The 21420-nt window shown below is 35.1% G+C and overlaps 2 protein-coding genes across 5 annotated transcripts in view; one reads left to right on the forward strand and one right to left on the reverse strand.

Moving 5' to 3' along the window:
* LOC123309497 overlaps window positions 1-21420 on the reverse strand; it is a 346668-nt gene that overhangs the window by 282813 nt on the left and 42435 nt on the right. The gene's annotated exons all lie outside the window — the stretch shown is intronic.
* Window positions 13157-14277, forward strand: LOC123309498 (histidine-rich glycoprotein-like). The gene has a single exon (XM_044892654.1). It carries the CDS (start codon window positions 13383-13385, stop codon window positions 14136-14138), a length of 756 nt encoding a protein of 251 aa, XP_044748589.1. The 5' UTR covers window positions 13157-13382; the 3' UTR covers window positions 14139-14277.

The following is a 21420-nucleotide window of genomic DNA, read 5'->3' on the forward strand; positions in this document are numbered from 1 at the left end:
GGTTCAACTCTCCCGAACTCCCCATACATAATATAATGAATCAATAAGTGAGAAAGACTGCTGGATACCTTATTTAATCGAAACTCAGGAAACCCAAGCAGCTTAAAGTTTCATTGTCTTATCATGAGAAGACAGTGCAGACTGAATTTCCCTCTGAATTTTCGAACATGAGAACTTCCGTCATGCAGGGTATTTCTCAATTGTGTTTGTTTGCATGAGAATAAAATATTTAACGTGTTCTGGCTGAAACATTTTGAAACTATGTAGGAAACACAGGGTAACGAAAGACACAAAAGTCTTTGCCTCGGTCTTTCCTTTCCTAGTTTTGAATTCATCGTACTTAGTGTCGCACTTAGCTTCATTTATTTTATTCGTATTCAAGACAAAAACAATAGTCGGCACCATAGGATATTTCTGGACCCCCAAGACCTGGAATAAGAATCGGAATAACATAATTTCCGTAATGCACTATCTTGCATTGGACAATACTGTTCCTTTTTCCTTTTCACGCCTTTTTGCATCTACGGTTTCAGACACAGATTTATCATTTTCACTCGCATTAGTCGAAGTCGCTTTAGTTTCACCGATCATTTTATATTTTTACTAAAACTTACGTTTCCCTGTATTGCGTGTTAGTGAATATTGTGAGTCAGAATCAGAGCCAAATGGTTTAGCAGACGTACTGTTTACTGAAGGGTCTATGGTAAAATAAGACCACTTTATGATAATCAAGAGTAGTTACGAGAATATATTGAAAAATTCTTAGTCTACTATAAAACTAAACAATGTCAAAATATTTTATTGCTCAACATATTCTCCTCTTAATTGTCCTCCTATTACAGCGAACCTGCAACGTCTCTAGACCTTTCAAAAAAAATTTTTCTTCTTGCTCTGCAAACCAGACCTCCACAGCTTTTATTACCGTCTCGTTGGAAAAAAATTACGACCTTTTAACCTTTTTTCAGTTAAGGAAAGAGATGATAGTCGGATGGAGCCAAATCCGGTGAACAAGGGGGGTGTTCTAGTAATTCAGGCCCTAAATCACGAATTTTTTGCATGGCAACATGAGATTTGTGTGCAGGGGCGTTGTCCTGCAAAAACAAAACCTTTCCAATGTTTTCCAGTAGAGTGGTCAGTAATGTCGAATGGTAATCTCTAAACTAAAGGGAGAACTTTTCTAGCAGATTTTTCGACAAGAAACTTCTTGGAAAAGGTCTTGGAGAACCAGAGTGTCGACATTCCATCAATTGTTGCTTTGTTTCTGGATCGTAGACATGTACCCAAGTCTCATCCATAGTAACAATTCGGTTTAAGAAGTCTATATCGTTTTCAAATCGAGCACAGATCGAACGCGATGCTTCTTCCCTTGCACGCTTTTGGTCAACATTCAAACATTTGGGGATCCATTTTGCAGCAATTTTTCTCATGTCCAAATTGACGTGAACTATATGATGAACGCGTTCGTATGAAATATTCAGTGCTTTAGCCCAATTCTACGGTATGATAAAATCATGTCATGAACTGCATCGATATTTTCGGGAACTGAAACAGAAACTGGCCTTCTCGATCGGTCATCATCTTCAATGGAAAATTTACCTCTTTTGAAGCTTGCAGTCGAATTTTTCACGGTTGTATACGAAGGACATTGATCACCAAGGGTATTCAGCATATCTCCGTGAATCTGCTTACCTCTTAACCCTCTTAAATACAGGTACTTGACGATGGCTCGATACTCCAATTTCCACAATTTCGTAGACATCTTCACGCTGACACTTCTAATGAGTTATTGTTCGTTGCTATGGTAACGCATTATTTTTTATTCATGGAACTGTTCTAGGCTAACTAGATACCAATACATCCTCGTATAAAAAGAAGTTGCATTTCAGTTCAAAGCCGATTCTATGGGTGATGACGTAGAAGGTCATTTTCAATTGATGTAACTAGACAATAGTAAACGGTAAAGTTAAAAAGAATATAATTTAAAATAACTTTTGTGCCAAAACGTTGTTATTCTTCAAATTGCACTGCCTGATCATATGATAGGCCAATGCGCTGTGTGAGGTGGCGTGTGGTTATACCAAAGGGAGCCGAATATTTTCATTCTTCTATTGAGCTTTCTTTTTATATTTTCTAGGTAATAATAAACTCACTCACTTTAAACGGGGTAAAGGGTGCAACTAGTCGACGTCATTTTAAGTTCGTCAGAAAACAAATAAATATCGAGAAACCACCAGATTGTCGTGTTTCAAGATCTTGAAATTTATTGAGTCAAGACAAGAGTTAATATGTGAAGAAAACGTCAAAACATGATTTGTTTAAATAACTAGACTTTTTCTCAAGACAAGACAAGAAGTTTATCATCAAGACAAAAATTCTTGTCTTGTCGACCCCTTCAATGGATAAATACTTCGAGGAGTACTGTGTACTCCATTTCCACATCAAATCAATTCGAAAAGTATGTTATTGATATCGCATAGGCGCACCTCGAAGAAACTAGAAATCAAAGCGAAAAAAAAGAACTAGAACATTAAGTCGAAATGGGCCCTAGGACATCCACAGGGAGCTGAAACAAATACTCTTTCATCCCAACATCTGACACAATTCTTTTGTTTCAAAAAAGTTGCCACTTCCTTCAGTACATATCCTTGCATAAAAACCTAGCTTAATAGTTGAAGCACCATTCTTACCCCCCAAATTCTCCCTCTCGCCAAGAAGTGTTCCCGATACTCCCTATGCCGATGTGAAAGCCACCCCGTAAAGCGAAAAGTATTGCGTTGACGCTTCACTCTCATACAGTAATTCACACCAGGCTTATCAACGTCAGCTTGTCATAATGAAACAAAAAGACATCAAAGACCGCGTACGGTAGCGGATTACGGGTCATGATAACATCCCTGCCTTCTCCAGTTATGTCTCCCTCAGCCCTCACACGGGGGACTGGGGTAATGAGCCACCGAGACCGACATAAAGTAGAACGGTGCGGACTCAAACAAGACGTCAGTTGCGGAGGAGTCTCAACAGCGGCAACGAGGGAAATTTTCGTTTAACTCGAGAATTTTCGAATGGGCATGGCGGAACTGGATAGGGGAACAAGAATGTAATTTGTATACGCAAAATACCTGCAGGCCAACTTTTCACTACCTCTTAATTGTGTGCTAAAGTCCCAATTGTGACTTCGACTACCATTATACAGATGTAACTGTTCCAGTAATGAACTAGATATTTTAAAATAATTACTGTACATAATCCATATACAGAGTGTGTCAGGAGTGAACGAACAATCTCAAACTGAAAGTAAATGACAGCTAGCTCAATTCAAAACAACCTCTTTCGGGGTTTTGAGGTAACTCGTTTTCGATATACGCAATCTTTTGTTCTTTTTCACCTTCTAAAATTATTTATTGATTCAACCGCGAATTTCTTGCCTACTAATATATAACAAAATGAAAATTTTGATGAAATCAAGACAATCAAGAGTGAATGCAGCTCGAAATACAGCTACATTTCAGATGAAACTAAAGATTGGAAGCTTGTATATTGTTGTTCATTGTACTGTTTATATTTTTATTATACCTTCCATAGTATAAAGAGCTGAGGTAATAAACCTAAATATAAACGAGTATTTGAGGCTAAATGGTATTACTAAAGCTAACTAAAGTAGCATTAATTCTAAGGTGCGGAGAGCAAACTACCATTCTGAACCTCTATTATTGGCATGTTTCAGAAATATTGTAGAGTGAGAAGATTCAAGCCAAGAAAGATTGACATTGTTTTAACTGTTTCGATTAAGTTTTCTTTTTACCTGCATGTCTCTTTTTCTTTTTTCTTGACTGTTATCTGAGAATGTCATTAGGAATCGTCATAAATTCTCCAATTGGGTTGGAATATAACCCATTATGTTTATTAAGTCTTTCTCGTGTTAAATTTGTTATGTTATCATTTTTTTATCTTTACAAAAAGGGATCAAACGAGTACCGCAAATTCAAAGGGTGTGTTGGAACTAGTCAATTTATTCATGGTTTATCATCTCAGTATTTACATTACATAGTTATAATATTTTATGTCACTTTTCATTACATAATAATTGATGTTTTTCAGCGCCACACAATTAGAGGATGGTCTTTTACACATCTAATATAATTAGTTATTATTCAGCAGGATAAACTCAAGCAGCGAATAACCGAAGAAATTCGTTCCTCGCAGCTCGCTGTATGTCTAAAATCGGTCGAAAACTGCCGAAATCAACTACGTATAGGTACTCCATTCGCTTTTATAAAAGCCCTCGGTTGGCCATGAATCAATTTCGATTTTTCGATTCGGGATCAAGACGATCGACATTGGTTGCTTTACGGATGCTACCTAAAATACGGAAATAAGCCACATCTTCGAGCAATAGCCTGAATTACAAACTTTTTTTTTTATTTCGAATTAACGTGTCTCGACATCGAGATCATTGACACGAGGTACAGTACACATTAACTGATTCTAAATATAAATCTAAGTATTCGAAGCTTAGAGAACTAAAATTTGAGAATATACAAGTTCATATATTATCGTAAAGTTGACATTTTTTGAGAAATTTAAGAGCTAATTCAATTTGTTTTTGTGAATTGAGGATATTTCCAAGATTCTCTCTCAGCCCAAGTCGTCGTCGGTCATCTCCGTAATATGGGCAGATAGATAGTAAGTGTTCAACAGTTAGACGGGTATTGTGACAGTGATCGCATTTGGGCTGATTTTCTGAAGACATCAGATAGCTGTGGGTTAGCTTGGTATGGCCTATTCGAAGTCTTCTTACTACGGTTTTGTCTTTTCTGTCCAAACCAATTTGTGGTGGATTATGTATTTTGGGTTGTATCATATGTAGTCCAGTGCTAGCTCCTTCCCATTGGACTTGCCATTCCTGTAAGGATCTCAGCTTTATGGCATTTTTGAGGTCTGTATGAAGTTGAATTTGGGTCACAGGAAGGTCGGAAGTTCGTGCTTGATTTGCGGCCTGATCTGCAGCTTCGTTTCCTGTTATACCAATATGTGATGGGATCCAGATTATAGTGGTTCGCTTTAAGGGTATGGCATCGTTCTAGAATTTGCTGTACCAGAGGGTTCTTCGAGTAAATGTTGTCTATAGATTCAATTGAAGATAAAGAGTCTGTGAGTATTGCGGGCTTTTGACCTGGGATAAGAGGACTGCAAAGAGATTTATAAATTGCGAAGAGTTCACCAGTGTGGATGCTGCAGATGGATGGGAGTTTGTAGGATAATGGGGCATTCGATTCATTGGTGATCGAGCATGCTATTCCCTGCTCGTCTTTGGAGGCGTCGGTGTATAGTTCTTCGTCAAACTTTTCATGCTCAATTAGTTCAAAAAAGTGTTGCTTAAGAATTATTCCCAAGGAATTACGAACTGAGTCAGTTGAAAAGTAGAAATTACCACGCTAGAAGTAATATTAGAAATACTGTGAATTATTGCGGGAATGTGGACAAATTAGGCTGTGGTTCTAAATTTTTTATTCACAACTTTGCCAAAGTTTAGGAGAAACTTTCTTCTTTCTCAAGTCTACAAAGACAACTTCATATTAGGATATTTATGTTGATAAACAATGAGGATGTGGTTACTTCGTCGATTTTTCAAATTTAGACCTTTAGTTCGGAAAAGCATATGTGTTTTTACAAAATGTATGATATTCTTTACAATCTGCACAATCCTCCAAAAACAACTCAAAAATTACGACGTAAAATATACAATTTTTGGTTATGTACTTCATGGTCTGTCCATTGTTGAATTTGTGTTCTTTTTCTTTCTTTTGGTTGTGTCGACCTCGCAATTATAGACATAAAAATATCACTATTTTTATTGAAATATGTTGAAAAACCTTCGAAATATGATTGTAAAGACCAACCAGGTACATTGCATTATTTTATCTTTGGGTTGATTTTTTTTATTCGTCTTCAATAACAGATAACCAACACGAACGCTTTTCGAGCAAATGCATATTATGTAGCAATAATTCAATTTTGTTCCAATGCAAGAATAATGAATAAATATATTTAAAAACTGATCTACTCTACTTTCCCAATAACTGAATTAGGAATGTTTCCATCAGTTTGTATAAACGTTAATTATGTTCATCACATCACATTTTCGGATTGATTTTCTTTCCGACGTAAATTCACATTGCAAGAGGTACCTACGTTATAACTGAGACGTTTACCAAAGATTATCAGATACTCTTTGCTTTTGCGTAGAACGGACAACATAGCGCTGATTTAAAACCCAAAAATATTTAGACAAGTATTCTAACCCCACATTTTCGTACTATAGGGTACTCTAACGATTTGTCAAAATCAGCTGATTGTTCGTGGGGCACACAAAGCTTTTTATTATCACTATAAAGAGGCAAGTTATAGACTCATCACTCGAATCTAACGTCGGGAAGAACATTTTCCAAAAACATGCACAAAACATAATACTCGACCAAAAGAGCATGCGAATCAATGGAGGGAAAAGCTTGTGTGTCCTACGGCAACAAAAGCTTAGCTGATTTTGACAAATCGTTAGAGTTCCCTATACCGTGTGGAATGTGTCAAATTTTAATAGCTAATCGAGTGATTTTATAAAAGTGAATGGAGTGTAGCGATATAGTTTTCAGAACTTGGGTACAAAAACTGTATTCACTACTGATTCGATTCGAATGAATAAAACCCGAACCCTTTTTTCTCCAACTTTCAGTTTTATTTACCAAAGAAGAATTTTCAGGTAATCTCTTCAATTTGGATCTCCAAAAGTTCACCAAGAACCTCGGCCAGAATATTCATTCATTCTAACTCACCAAAATGATAAAATGTCCTCTTTTTCGTTCGGTAACTTCTTAGTTTTCTGATTCTTCAACCATTTTTTTCTCATACAAATTAGTGTCGAGAGCGAAGAATCAGTGAGTCCAGTAGAAATCACATTGATGACAAAACGCCAACTGTAACAATACCTGTTCAAAGATGGAAGCCATTGATCGGTTCGACTTCCCTAAAAATGTAAATTATTGATGTTGTTCAAATATTGGCCGAAGGTACGGAAAGCAAGGGGAAAATGAACCTGTCGTCGATACCTCTTTTGATGGACATTTGAAAAGATAAGAGAATATGGTGCGCAACCATTTCGAGGGCCTCTCGATAGATCCTGACTGAAACGCACTGAATCCACGTCAAACTCGAATCCTGGAACTATGAATATTCGATTAGATGAAGGTGCGAAAATTGATATTGTTTGTGCACTGATGAAGACTATTCACATCACAAAACGGCAGTTGTGGCTGTTTCATTATTCATCGACTAATGGAAAACCAGTAAAGTGTCGATTGAAGGGGACGTTAGAAGAAGAGGTGCTGATCAATGAGAGGTCAAACAAAGTGAAACTTCACTTTTTGGAAGAATATTCATTGAAGAACGAATGTATAAGTCGAGATCTCGAGATTATGAACCCATACGGTACATGTCCAACACAAAATTTTGCGTGAAACAACTGGATAATCCGAAGAATTTTTCGATTTGTTGTCTAACCCAACCTTTGAGAAACGAAAACATTTCACAAAACGACCAGAACATCAAGAGACAAGATATGGCTCCACCAATCAGCAGATATCTGATTGGTGATCAATGAAACGTTAAACAAAATGAAATTTTACTTTCCGATGGAATTTTCACCTCTTAACGAATACGCCACTTAACCTCGACATGACAGTCACTCGATTTCAAAAACGAAATCACTGAAACTTTTTCATTCCTACATATATTGAAGAAGAAGCTATTGAGAAACATTGAATGGACGTGTATAGATCATAATTTGATGCGAGAATGGTATTCCGAATCTTCATGACTGAATTATTGATTGAAAACAAATTGACGTTTATCCGTCAATCAAGCGTTGATTCCCCGATCGAGCTTAATGAAACCGGGGTTTGATCTCTATAACTTTTCAAGTTCAAATTGGCGCTGATCAGAATGAAAATGACATAAATCAAAATCGAATTGGCAACTCAATTTGACACTGACATTAATGAGATAGTTGGGGAGCCGATGATGCTATATCGGGATTTGCCTACTCGAGCGTCGTGGAGACCTAGTGGATTTTGAAGATAAGATGGTAGACAGAAAAAAAGGTTCTATGATGTATGCACTTTCAGTGGTGGCGAAAGTGTCTGCAGGTCCTCAAAGATGTAAAAAAAATCGTCAGGTGTACATACTCGAGCGTATCAGATTAAGATACTCTATATGCCCTATGTGTCGCAGATAATAAATTCAGATTAATCTGACAGTTTGGTGAGGCTGGCCGTACGGAAGATTCGAAAATGGTAAAAAAAAAATTTCGAGCGTGTCATATTATCATCAATCCCTAAAATCAGTTAATGCCAATCATAACTGGGAACAACTAGCGTTAGATAGATCACAGTGGAGGTCTTTGGTACACAGGTGTAATGGAGACTCGAGAAGGATACAGTGGCGGCCAGATCTGGTTGGAAACTATCCGTGCCCTGAGTGTGGAAGGATCTGCAGGTCACGGTTGGGTCTCTTCAGTCACAGAAGGGCACACAGTCGCAATTAGCACTTAGAAATGACAAGTCTGTTCGCACCTTTGATCTTTTTTTTTTGTCTTTTTGTACATTTATTCCCGGTAACGGGATACAGCAATGAAAGAATGAATGAATTAATGTTAAGCCGACCCAAAGGAAGCTTTTAAGACACTGACAATTCGGACGTGACGCAAGGTCCCAGCGGTCCTTTGAAAATGCAAAAACAATCGTTACTTGTACATACTCGAGCGTGTCCGATTTTCATACAGATGGTTAATTTCAATGTTGCAGACATGTTGACCCATTAATCTGACACTATTCAGGAAGGTCGGGAGATTCCGAATCATGATGAAAGTTGTAGATGATAAAATTTTATACAACTTTTATCTGAGGTAATTTTACATACTCTCAACCGTTTGCGAGTTAGAGGGCGATAAGGGCGAGGAGCTTAGTCACACATGCGAAAGGTCAAGGTCAATTTAGAAACCTAGTCTAATGTATCGATATAAATTTAATCTGGGAGGATTCTGTATCTGTTGAAACTTTTTAGGGCTACACTTCAAATGATTTGCAGAAATTGACCTTTTTTTACTTGATTTGCTCCTGACAAATTAGTGCAATAATTTCCGCAGGAGCGAAACGGTTATTTCAATTTTTAATTGATTTTGTTCCAGATATTGGGAGTGAAAACCCTAAAGAGTTTCAGAAGATCCAGTCTAATTTACATTCATCGTTATATACATATCTCAAAAACGTTCAAACATAACAAAATTGCTTCGGATAAAATTTGTAGAAAATGTTATACACTACAACATTTATAATGAATGCGATAAAAACTGATTTTTGTGACTCTATGGCAAATTTTTATTGTTTCGGCTTGCAGAAACTGTCAGATTATATTTTTTTCGTTATTCTCAAACCATTAGCTTCAAAATAAGAAAAAAAACCACCGCGCTCGAGAATGTATACTTGACGATTTTTTTGCAAGTTTGGCGCTCTCCAACACATTTTCTTCACCATTAAATTGTCAGGTTAAAAAAATGTACACTTTTCATCATGTAATTAACCACAAATATCTTAATCTGACACGGTCGAGTATATACGATGATCCTTTTTTACTATTCTGAAGGGCTGTCCTAGACAATTCGCCCAATATACAGGTCTAATTTTTGGCAGAGGTACTCCCCTTTTATTAATCTGACACATTCCAGTAAATCCCGAATTTCCCTCTTTGGCTCTCCAACTAAGAAGCAATAATCAAGTTCTGACATTTATCAATTCCAAATTGACAAGAAACAAAATAAAATTGCAACTGTAAAATGAGAATATCAGTTGATTAGCATACACCTTTCCAGCTCTATTTCGCTCAAAAATATTATAAATTCGTTCAACGCAAAACACAACAAGTTTTTAAAAAAAGAACATTTGCAGGCAAATGAAACACCCTTCAATACAATTTTCAACTTATCAATATTATAGAGACCCGCTTTGTGTATACACATGGAAAGAACCAAAGGTTCTTCCGTTGTATTTCTGGGAGCGCAAGAATAGGAATGAAAAGAATCGGAGGAAATTAGATTGAAAATAATAGGATAGCATTCCGATACATAACAGGCGCATGCAATTTCTCGCAATGGAATGGTGGAAAGGCCGAGCAAATGTTCTACGGTCAATGAAAATTAGGGCATCGTTACGGTCTCCGTCCCGATGATCTTTTCTCGATACAACGCCATGGTTATCTTCCAAGAGGTGAAAGCAATTTTGGTACGTTATATAGAAACAAACAAAAATTGAACGCGTTCACGTAATTTCATGACAATTTTTGGAGGACAATAGTAAGGACCGTTTTAGTAGGTTATGGAGAAATAAAATGAAAGGTACAAAAATAATCGTGAGTTGGACAAGCATTGAAAACATTTCCTAAGTTCAGCCCAGCACAACTTTTCTCAACATTAAATAAGTATCTTTTCACTTGGTCTTTGATGGCTTAAACGTATATTCTGTATACGCGAGTATCTTCATCTTATGTGACAATTTCAATAAATCATCAAAATTGCATTGGAATTTTGATATGAAATTGAGGAACAAATGGCCTGTGTGAAAAATTTTAGGCTTCAGATTCTCAGGGAAGGAGGTAATGCTGGCTAGAATGTACACTTTCTAGCCAGTTTATTTCAAGATTAACATTTTAAGTAGAATTCAGAAAATTAGATTTATTTCCCTACGTATGTATAGCAGAAAAAATGTTCTCACTACAATATTGCTTATTATTCCTTATTGTTCAGATCGAATGAAAACCATTCGATGACTGAAGATCGAAAGAAGTCATTTGGGTTGAGGTTGTTTTTGAGAGGATATGTGGAAACAAGGAACTATTTGGGAACCCTGCGTTCAGTTTTATCAATTTGTTCAGTTCGGAGTTCACAGCAGAATGATAAGCATTATTTGCATCTGCTTTTCTCTGCCTATGTAATTAATACAATTTTATTGATTTCCTACGGCAGAAATATTCCCCCTAGGGCTTGTGAGAATGAAAAGATCAAATTAATTTTTCCATAATTGAGTATTTAGGCGTAAAGCCCTTAACATGCAAGCATCAGGAAGTTAATTAAGTTCACCCCAAGTTCCTCGATTACTCTGGAATATTAATAGATTTTCACTTTTCGAAATTGAAGTTTCAAAGTACCTCGATAAAGAAAAATTAAGAATACCATGAAGTTTCTCTTGAGTATTTCAGACATTGTTTGCCTTTCTAATTATGTATCTACAGGAAGAAATCTAAAAAGTCCTCAGGATTGATTTAGTATTGCCGAAAAAGCATGAGGCTGAGTTCATGGAATATTTCAGCTAATAGTTAATAATTTTCGCCAAATGAATTTGGTGAATTGAGGTCGTATGAGGCAATCATTTTAATACAATTTATTGTGGTGAGTGTCATCTAATTTAATTGTTCAATTTCTTTCCATCGACAATTAAAATTAATATTAACAGTATTCTTCACGAGCTATCTCTATACAAGGTGATTCATAACTATTTGGACATAGGCTGAGGGCAGATTGTTTGGACCGAAATATGGCGATAGGACCAAATATACCCCAATAAAATATTGCTGTAGAAAAAGATAGAGGGCGTTGAAGTTGAATTTTTCATAAGGGGACAGAATAATATTTTCTTCGAAGTTCGAAAGTCCTTTATTAAAAGAATTAGGAAAGACATAGAAGTCAGAGGAGGCCACGTAGAACATTTAACTTAAGTTTATTCTTTTTATGTGACATTGTTTTTAATTATGCTTTATCGTCGAAATAAATAAATAAAATAAATAAATCGTTACTTCAGATCCCCTTCCGATTCTCTGAACTGTTCAATTGTGTTTTTCTTGAAAACGAATGAAAAAATATAGGTATACAGTGAAATTATTAGCAAAAAACGGAAAAAAAATCAACTTTAACGCCCTCTATCTTTTCCCACAGCAATATTTTATTGAAGTATATTTGGTCCTATCGCCATATTTTGGTCCAAACAATCTGCCCTTAGCCTATGTCGCAATAGTTGTGAATCACCCTGTAGAAGGCAAGTTATTTCAGGAAACCCGTTGAAAAAAAACTGCAAATTCGACTGGTAAAAAATAGTAGTATTTTAGTCTAACTCTGAATATTTTCTGACTATTTTGACCATGCTTGATTTGAACTTCCGGATTTCTGGAAAACTTGGATTTTTGCGCAATGTACCTGCTTGAAAACGTTTTTCCATGTTCTCTGAATACTTAGTCAATTTTCTTTTCAAACATGAGTATAATTATAATATTTTAATTTCATGTACTTTTATTCAAAAATATCATGAGGTTATTTGCAATGAAATTTCGCTTAAAGTATCCATAATTCAAAAAAATTCTAAATGTGAAATTGTGAAATAATTTTATCTGTTTCGACAACTTGGATATAGTTTTCCAAAGTTGTGATAGAAATCCCTCTGGCTATTTCTCAATGATTAAATGAATATAAAACTGCCTGCACATTCATATATACGAATAAAAAATTGAGCATTCGATACGTATAAAAAAGAGGAAAAATGTCTAGAAACCATTTCATTTTGAGGATAAGTCGGATTTACAGAATTTCGAACTGTGTTTACGTTATAAATTCATTAAATTACGTTGGAGAGCACCAACACATAAGGTCTGTCGGAAAAAATATGTGCATGAAAATCACCTTTTGTTGCAGGGTTGCAGGTCTTTTTTTCCTTTCCAAACGAACTTCAATCACAGTAAAAATACTTTGAAACCGTCTGAAGGTGATAAAACACTTCTTATATTGGCATTCCGAGTCAGATAATATAAGTTATTTGTACTGTGAAATATTCTTTTTTCTCTTGTCTTTGCTCGTGCATTCTGAATTCACCAACTCTCATCGATTCCAATAATTTGGAATATCAGTATAGGTTTGAAATCGAGTAATATTCGATACCATCAGATGATGAATATCAATAATTGAAATCAGCGATAAACACCGGCGGTATGATTACAACAATGTCCCACTTATCAATCAAATCCAAATCTTTCGTTACATTAATCGATAGACTTAAGTAATGCAGTTCAATCAAGCAACAAACTGCAACGATGGAGAAAGCCTGTTACATAAAACCGAAACCAACAAGAAAAAACGGTACAATATCGAACCCATTTTGTATTTTTGCAACAGCAATGTCATAGGTAAATTCACCGCGAAAATTTAATCATCATGAGGAAATATTGTCAGTATAAATACGCCAATTCACAACTCCAAAATCAGTTCAACTCTCGGTTTCATCCAATACAATACAATGAGGTGGCTCATTTTAAGTTTGAGTGTTTTCCTTTTGTACGTTGCCTACGCATCGGGTAGAATAATAGTGGAAAATGAAGACGAGGAAGTTTTCGATTTAGTGCCAGCTGCCTCGCACCATGGTCATTCTAGTCATCACGAATCCGGAGGCGGATCAAAACATCACGAAGATCATCACGCCGAGCATGGTGAGAAGGGTGACAAGGGCTACAAAGACGATCACCATCACGAAAAGCACGAGCACGGAAAACACGGAAAAGAACACAAGGAAGGACATCATGCAGAGAAAGGTGGTCACCACAAGAGCCATCACGATGAGGCCGATCATTACGATGAACATCATGCGCATGGTAAACACCACAAAGGTGGAAAATTCGGAGAGAAGAAGGGCCACAAGAAAGGTCACAAAACCACCGGGTATCACCACAAATCCCACAAGGACGATTACCACAAACAACACAAATTTTACGATGACTACCACAAAGCCGGACACCACTCCAAACATGGTCACCATCATGGACACCACGGAAGCAAAGAGGGTCACCACAAGAAGGGAGGTAGCCACAAATCTGGATACCATGATGATCACTTCGGAAAGAAAGGACACAGTGATAAGGGACATTACGATGAAGACCACAAAGGTTTCAAGGGACACCATGGAGACGAAAGCCATCACTCCCACCATGATGATTATGGAAAGAAAGGATCTAGCTCCGGTGGTAAAGAATATGGTTTCAGCAGTGGACACCACTGAGAATGTTTGGGTTTTTCAGGAATTTTGCTTGTTAATTGTTAGTGTTTGTATTTTTCTGGAGTTGGAGAAAATGATTTTCTCAACTTCCATTTGTTGATTTGTTTTTGATACAATACATAATAAATTCTCATTAAAAATATTTTTTGTTTCCTACAATGCAACATGGATCCTTAAGATTAGCAGTGAAGAAGCTTGCTCCACAAAAATCTTCACATTTTTTTCCCAAATTAAACATGGAATTGAACGGAAAAAGTGGAACTACAAAAATTCCTATTTCGATTTTATTGAAGACCCCATAAGTGAAAAGTGCTTTTCAATACATTCATGTCTTTTTTAATTGACCATGCGATAATGCAGTATAACTCCTCTCTTCTTTGATATATCAGAAAACTGTTAAATTTTCTTCCTTCCTCAGAATATGATACTTCTTTCTATATTTTATCTACAGAACATATAATGAAACATTGAGCAACAATATATCAATGTTTTTTGATAAAATCGGACACAGAGGATTACTACGCCAGAAAATTCCTCTTTCTACAATGGAATTTCATGCAGTGAGATCAATCTTTCTTTTCGCAGATTTTCTTATTAAACAAGCAACATCATGTTACCTTTAATTTAATTAGGAACTAAAATTTTACTTTTACTAAATTCACAACTTGGGCACCATCATGTTTTGAACAAATTCGAATTTTTTCTGCATAGGTTGAAACTTTATCATGCAAAATATCGAGCTATAGGAATAAAATTACCTTTATCTTAGCTCCACACATTAAAATCGAAATTTAACGTAACAAGAATAAGATCGATTTGCCGGAAGAATGCTTCTTGTGTAATATCATTGAGTATTAATGTTAAATACTCAATGGTAATATGAAAGATTGATTCCGCCCTATGAACAGCTTTAATAGAAATAGAATGGACGAGTTCAAGAACGTTTGCCTACATTGTAAAAAATAGAAAAAGCTCTTTCAATGGAAACGTATTTTTCCAAAATTATATTCGTGCCTTTTGGTTGCTTTCATCATTTTACAATCCTTGGCATGTTCCCGTATCTCAGGTCCAAGTGATATGAAAATAGTTATTTTCCTATCAAGTGCGGAAAGTGATACTTGCCCGCACGAAGCTGCCGTTGCCCGAACGATGCTAAGCAGAGTTCGGATAAGCAGTTGAGTGCGGGCAAGACACTTTACGCAAGAGTTAGGAACAATATTTTGTGTACAAGCGCTTGAAATATATAAATATATCCATTTCACGAAACAGATCATATCTCATTTGATTAATTCATATATAATGACAGACGTAATTTTGCATGTCGTTACTATGGGTTTCTCATCGTTGACGTTCTGTGCATAGAAACATGATAGCATTTAATTTACTCTATAATATTTGCGTGCGGGAAAAACCCCTGCTAATCCATTCCCGCACGCAAATACGTGCGGGAAAGAAATAGCAGGCGTTTTTCCCGCACCTTTTGGGAAAGTGACTCTTTGCAACTTGGAATGCGTACGGAAAAAAGGTTGAACGCGCACGCTTGTAGAAAAAAAAATGTGTATTGTATTTTCAAGGTAAGTTTTTAAATTATTCAGGGGTTTTTTCGTGTTTCGTGCATTATATTTATGGTTTCTATAGACATAGAGACATGGACTGAGCAATGTCAGCATGAAAATGTCTTTTTTATAGAAAGAGAGAAATGATCGTCGGGCATTTACCTGTCTCTTTTTTGTTCACATAGAGGTGAGTGTGGACCAATCAAAATTATAGAAAAAGACAACTGCATGCCCGACGTGCATTTCTCTCTGTCACTTTTTTTGACCGTATTTCATGCATAGATATAAAGAGAAGGCGCATTATTTATTATTAGTTTAATAATGCATAAATCATTAATCTATGGATAAAACTATAATTATAATGAAAGAAACACATAAAAAAAGACTGAATAGCGTCAAAACTTACCTTGAAAATTCAATATAAGTTTTCTTTCATATCACTTGAATTTGAGAGCCAGGGACATTTCAAGGATTGTAATATGATTAAAGCAACCGAAAGGCACAAATATAATTTTGTAAAGATACGTTTCCGTTGAAAAAGTTTTTTCTATTGTTTACAAGGTTGGCAAACGTTTCTGAACTCGTCCATTCTTCTTACTATAAAAATGTTTTGTGCTACATTTTTCATAAAATATTAAATAAAATATGACTATTTCTTTAGAATGTGTTTTCTGTTTTTAGGATATCGATGGCATATCGATAAGTATAAGCTATTTTTTTTTTACAAAATGTAGTAAATTGGTAATATCTGTATTTGGAACAATAAATGTGTTCTGTACGAGGTTCTGTTTCACTCTCAGTTTCACTATAAATTAAAGAGATTAAAAATGTTTCAAATATTCCAAGTAAATGAAGTTTTTACCGTTTTCAAAAATATCAAAGAATAGAAGAGTTTTACTATATTTTAGAAATAGACAAATTGTGAAATCGGTCATATCTCAAGGACAAATGATTGTATGGAAAACATTTATGGAGTTTTAGCGAGAATCGAGATCGAGAATCCTTTCAATATTTTTGTCAATCTGACCTAGAAGTTCGAGAAACAGCCAAAATAATACGATTAAATTCATTGATACATATTCGCAATGTTGTGAAAATCAAATAAATGAGTGAGTCGAAATAAGGTGATAAGATGTGAATACGCTCACTAATCAGCACACCCCCTGAAACATCGTAAGTTTCCTTGTATTTCAGCCATTACACAAATGAAATCCATTCTTTGGGGAATTCACGCCATCAGCTGTATTAGAACTACGTGAACTCGAGGAGGCTGTTTTCTCCTCACCTGCACTCAATCTTTTTGAATAATTTCGGGACTATACGCGCTGAGGCTGACATAAAATGAAGAAATACCTGAGTTCGAATTATGAGTGGAAGATGAATTGAACAACGTTCACCAGTAGAAAGAAGCTAAATCTAACGGATGCAAATAACATTTTTTCACAAAGAGTCATTCGTTTTTTATTGATGATGTATTCCACCATATATTAAAATCCGCTGTTATCGTTTAGGTAAATAAATGTGTGTACCTGACAGATAATCAGGATAGATCATTGACACATTAATCATTAGTACCTATATATAAGGCATTAAAAATCATCAAGGACGTTTATATTCAAACGATGGCGTTCAAGTTTTATTTTCGATATTAGTTTTTTACTTTTCTCTGAACGAATTTCGAGAAACCGTTATTCTATGGCCAATGCGTTATTGATATTATGATATTTTTAACTAACATAAAATTGTTCGTAATCAGGAGTTTTTCAGCCTTTTATCGTTGATTTCAATTTTTTGGCAATAAAATTGAATTTTTTTATTTTTTTTCCAACCCCCTAGCTGCAACCCCCCCACTTCCTTTTCTCAAAAAGAAACATTAGCCATGTGTGGGCTCGTTGCAAAGCTGACAGAAAAAAAACACACCATAATTTTTTTCAATTGACCATTAGTTTTTTCAAGAAATTTGTGTTTCTTTTGAAAACATTACCTCAAACATGCATAGACCCCTTCAAATATTGACATTTAATTAGAACTATCTGAAGAATGAATCAATTTGAAATTCCCAAATACATGCAGTATTTAAAAAAAAACAGCGATTTTATTTTCATATTTCAGAAGAGGTGAATGCCACTTCATCCATAAGTGAAACTTATTAATTAAGAACGTTTCATGAAAGACGTTCCATAAATTGGAGTATATCCCAGAATTACACCGAAAGGCTTCCTCACATCTAAATTCTGCAATGAACCTGACACGAAATACATTTCTAAGTTAATTCTAGAAGTCTGCCACAGAAGGTTCGTTTGACTCTTCGCTGGCTTTCACATAAATTGGTAGATGTAGATTCTATGAAAGAACGGAAATTATACTGATCACGTAACCAATATCCCATGAATTGAATGTTTTGCAATTTGGCAGGTTTTTATTCGATAATACTCATGTATTGGTATAGATGCAGAGCGGAGTGTGATTCTTGATAAAATACAAACAATGTGAAAAGTTCTGAATGAATTAGGGGCGTTTAGGAGGGGGAATTCTCGGAAATCTAGCGAAATTTTTTTCCTCGAGAACTTTTCTGAAAATTTTGAAATAACCTTGCTGTACAATGTCAAATAGAAAGTTTAATTCTTTGAACCACCTTACTTTGCGACGTTTGATGTATAAAATGTGTTCCTGATTTCGAAAATATTAATTTCTTCATTGGAAGTGATAAAAATATAATTTTTTTGAGAGGAATTGATAAATCAATATACTATTATACTAATAGTTTCAAGGGTATATTCCCTGAGTAACCAAAAAAAGTCGGGGGTTCAAAAAGTTTTGAGTTTTGAGCCATTAAAGTATATTATTAATAAGGCCTTTATAACTGGTATATTTCCAAGTGCACTTAAGGTTTCAATTGTTTCACCTATACATAAGTCGGGTACTGAGGATGATCTTGGCAACTACCGACCGATTAATCTATTAACAACTTTTTCTAAGATATTTGAAAAGATTTTGGCCAATCGTCTTGTTAAGTTTTTCAGAAAACACGAAATTTTCTGCCCAGCCCAACATGGATACATGAATAAGAAAAATACAACAACTGCAGTTTTTGAACTAACTCAAAAAGTTACAGAAGCTTTAGAGGAAGGCAAAATTCCGATTGGTTTATTTATGGATTTGTCTAAAGCGTTTGATTGCGTTGATCACGATATACTTTTAAAGAAGTTCAAAGCTTATGGAATTCGAGACAATCAACTCAAGTTAATGAAATCATATCTTAAAGGCCGAAAACAGAAAGTGCGTATTAATGTTGATAACAATATTTTTATATCTGAAGAAAAAGAGATCACTCGTGGTGTGCCACAGGGCAGCATTTTAGGTCCACTCCTTTTCATTCTCTACATAAATGATCTGCCCTTCAATATTAGTCAGTTGCTTAATATGATTTTGTATGTTGATGATACCAATATACTGAAATTACTAAATGATCTAATAAAATTAGTTGAAGAACTGAATAGCGCATTTGTCGATGTGAAGGACTGGTGTTCCATGAATGGCTTGAAATTAAATGCTGGAAAAACGGAATGTGTAATTTTTCATAATTCTAGATCAAAAACTCAGTTACCAAGTAGTGTAGTTTTGGAGAACACTAATGTTGAAATTGCTGGTTCTACTAAATTTTTGGGTATTCATGTTGACAGCGAATTGAAGTGGAAAAATCATGTAGATCAGTTGAACAAGAAATTAAATTCGTCTTTGTATGCCATAAATGTTTTGAAAAAGTCTGTAGATATTCCTACATTGAGGGTTGTTTATTTTTCATGTTTCCAATCTAACCTGTCATATGGTATTGTGTGCTGGGGCAATAGTTCATCTATACCTAGCCTATTTGTTAAGCAAAAAATGATTATAAGATCTATATTTGGTATGAAATACAGGCAAACATGCAGGGGTGTTTTTCGTGCTCACAGAATACATACCTTGACTGGACTTTACATTTATAATTGCATAAAGTTTCTTCTGCAGCACAAAGAATTATTCGAGAAGTTCAAAAATAATAATTTAAAAACAAGGCAAATTGATCAATATCTCTATCCAGTACACTCTTTAACTGGGACCCACAATAATGCTATGTATATGTGTATTAAGTTGTATAATGTTCTACCAATGCAATTTCGTAATGTAAATAGGGAAATTTTGTTTATTAAAAAATTAAATGAATTTATAATGAAATGTGAACCTTCCACATGGAAGAATTTATGGATTTCTGTAAGAGGGAAAGGAATGTAACCCTTTAACTCTTGTGCTTTTTTTTGACATTAATTCTTGTACAATCAAATGTCCTATGAATTGAATAAAGGTTATTATTATTATTATTATTATTATTATAATACCAGAAGCCCACATTAAAAAATCCATGAGAGAAAAAGGGAGAACAACCCCTGAAAAAATATCTCTCTGTAGATTCTCTTATTTAGTTTGACAGTGGAGTTTACATTCACCCAACTGAAGATGCTATTGTGATAGCGAAACACGTGTCGTTGTTTAAAAACTCATTTTGTGAAAATCGTATTCAATTATGGATGTTCATCAGTATCGGCCAAATCAATTCAATATTAAAAATCATTCACGTGGCGTCCGCTATAGCAAAATTTGAATTAATACATGAAATGAGATTACTTTCGCATTGATATGCCTGTGTGCCGATTTTGATAACACTAGGAAATAAACGCTCAAATTATCAGCAAAAACGAAAGAAACTCAACTTTGATCTTTCTTCACAGCAATAATTTCATTGAGTGCTACTTGATCATATCGTCATATTTTGATTCAAATCATTATGATTATGATGTTATGAATAAATCTGTATACTCATATTTTAGAAGACTATTTCTTCCATACATTGATATATTAAATCAGGTATCTACTCCTTGAATAGCTTCCTTGGATTCCCCCATTTCATAATCCGAGCGCATTTTGAATTGACTTGACGAGTAATGCGGTTTATAAATAACAAAGAATTAATCGAATACAGTTGAACCCAACCGAATTCGGTTGTGTGTGTAGAAGGCTTTAGAAAAAAATGAAGAATTTCAATTTCCATATCCTACATATAATGTTTCATGATATTATAACATTTAAAAGGGTCTACGTTTTAGTGGTCAAAAAGAATCTCTTTCGTAAGAAAGCACTTATTTATAAGGGGTTTTCATTTTAATTCAATTCAACTAGTTCGTCATATCGTCAGAAAGTCAGAAATTTTTTCATTCATCAAACGGAAAAAAATTTTTCATTGGAGAATAAATATTCATTGATGTTATTAACTTTCCGAGGTGAAATCATCTCTCCTATGAGTTAGCACATGAAAACATTTCTCGAAAAGTCTCGCCTTTGGCTACAATTCGTTTCCTGGTGAAATTGAAAATCTGGTAACACCCCACATTCTGGTAGTTTTTCACTCTTTACGCATTATACGGTGAGAAAGTCCCGTAGTATAAACTCCTCTTAACTTCAAAATAAGACGACTGAAATCGAAAATTTAAAAATCTTTGTCAGGAAGCTCTCTATTCATTTTGAAAATTCAGAAGAATTAACACTATTGTAATTATACTTCCGAAAGCAAAATTATTGAAGAAGATTACCAGGTGGTTCAAATAGAGTAGGCGTTATAATTATTGTTAGATTTCACAAAACGTTGTAAACCTAGAGACTATGAGACAAGACTAGGGCCCACGAGAGCAGACTCC

This window comes from Coccinella septempunctata, chromosome 3 (assembly GCF_907165205.1).
Source record: "Coccinella septempunctata chromosome 3, icCocSept1.1, whole genome shotgun sequence".
Lineage (NCBI taxonomy): Eukaryota > Metazoa > Arthropoda > Insecta > Coleoptera > Coccinellidae > Coccinella > Coccinella septempunctata.

Coding starts and splice junctions, on each gene's coding strand:
- LOC123309498 (XM_044892654.1), top strand. CDS start 13,383: ATGAGGTGGCTCATTTTAAGTTTGAGTGTTTTCCTTTTGTACGTTGCC.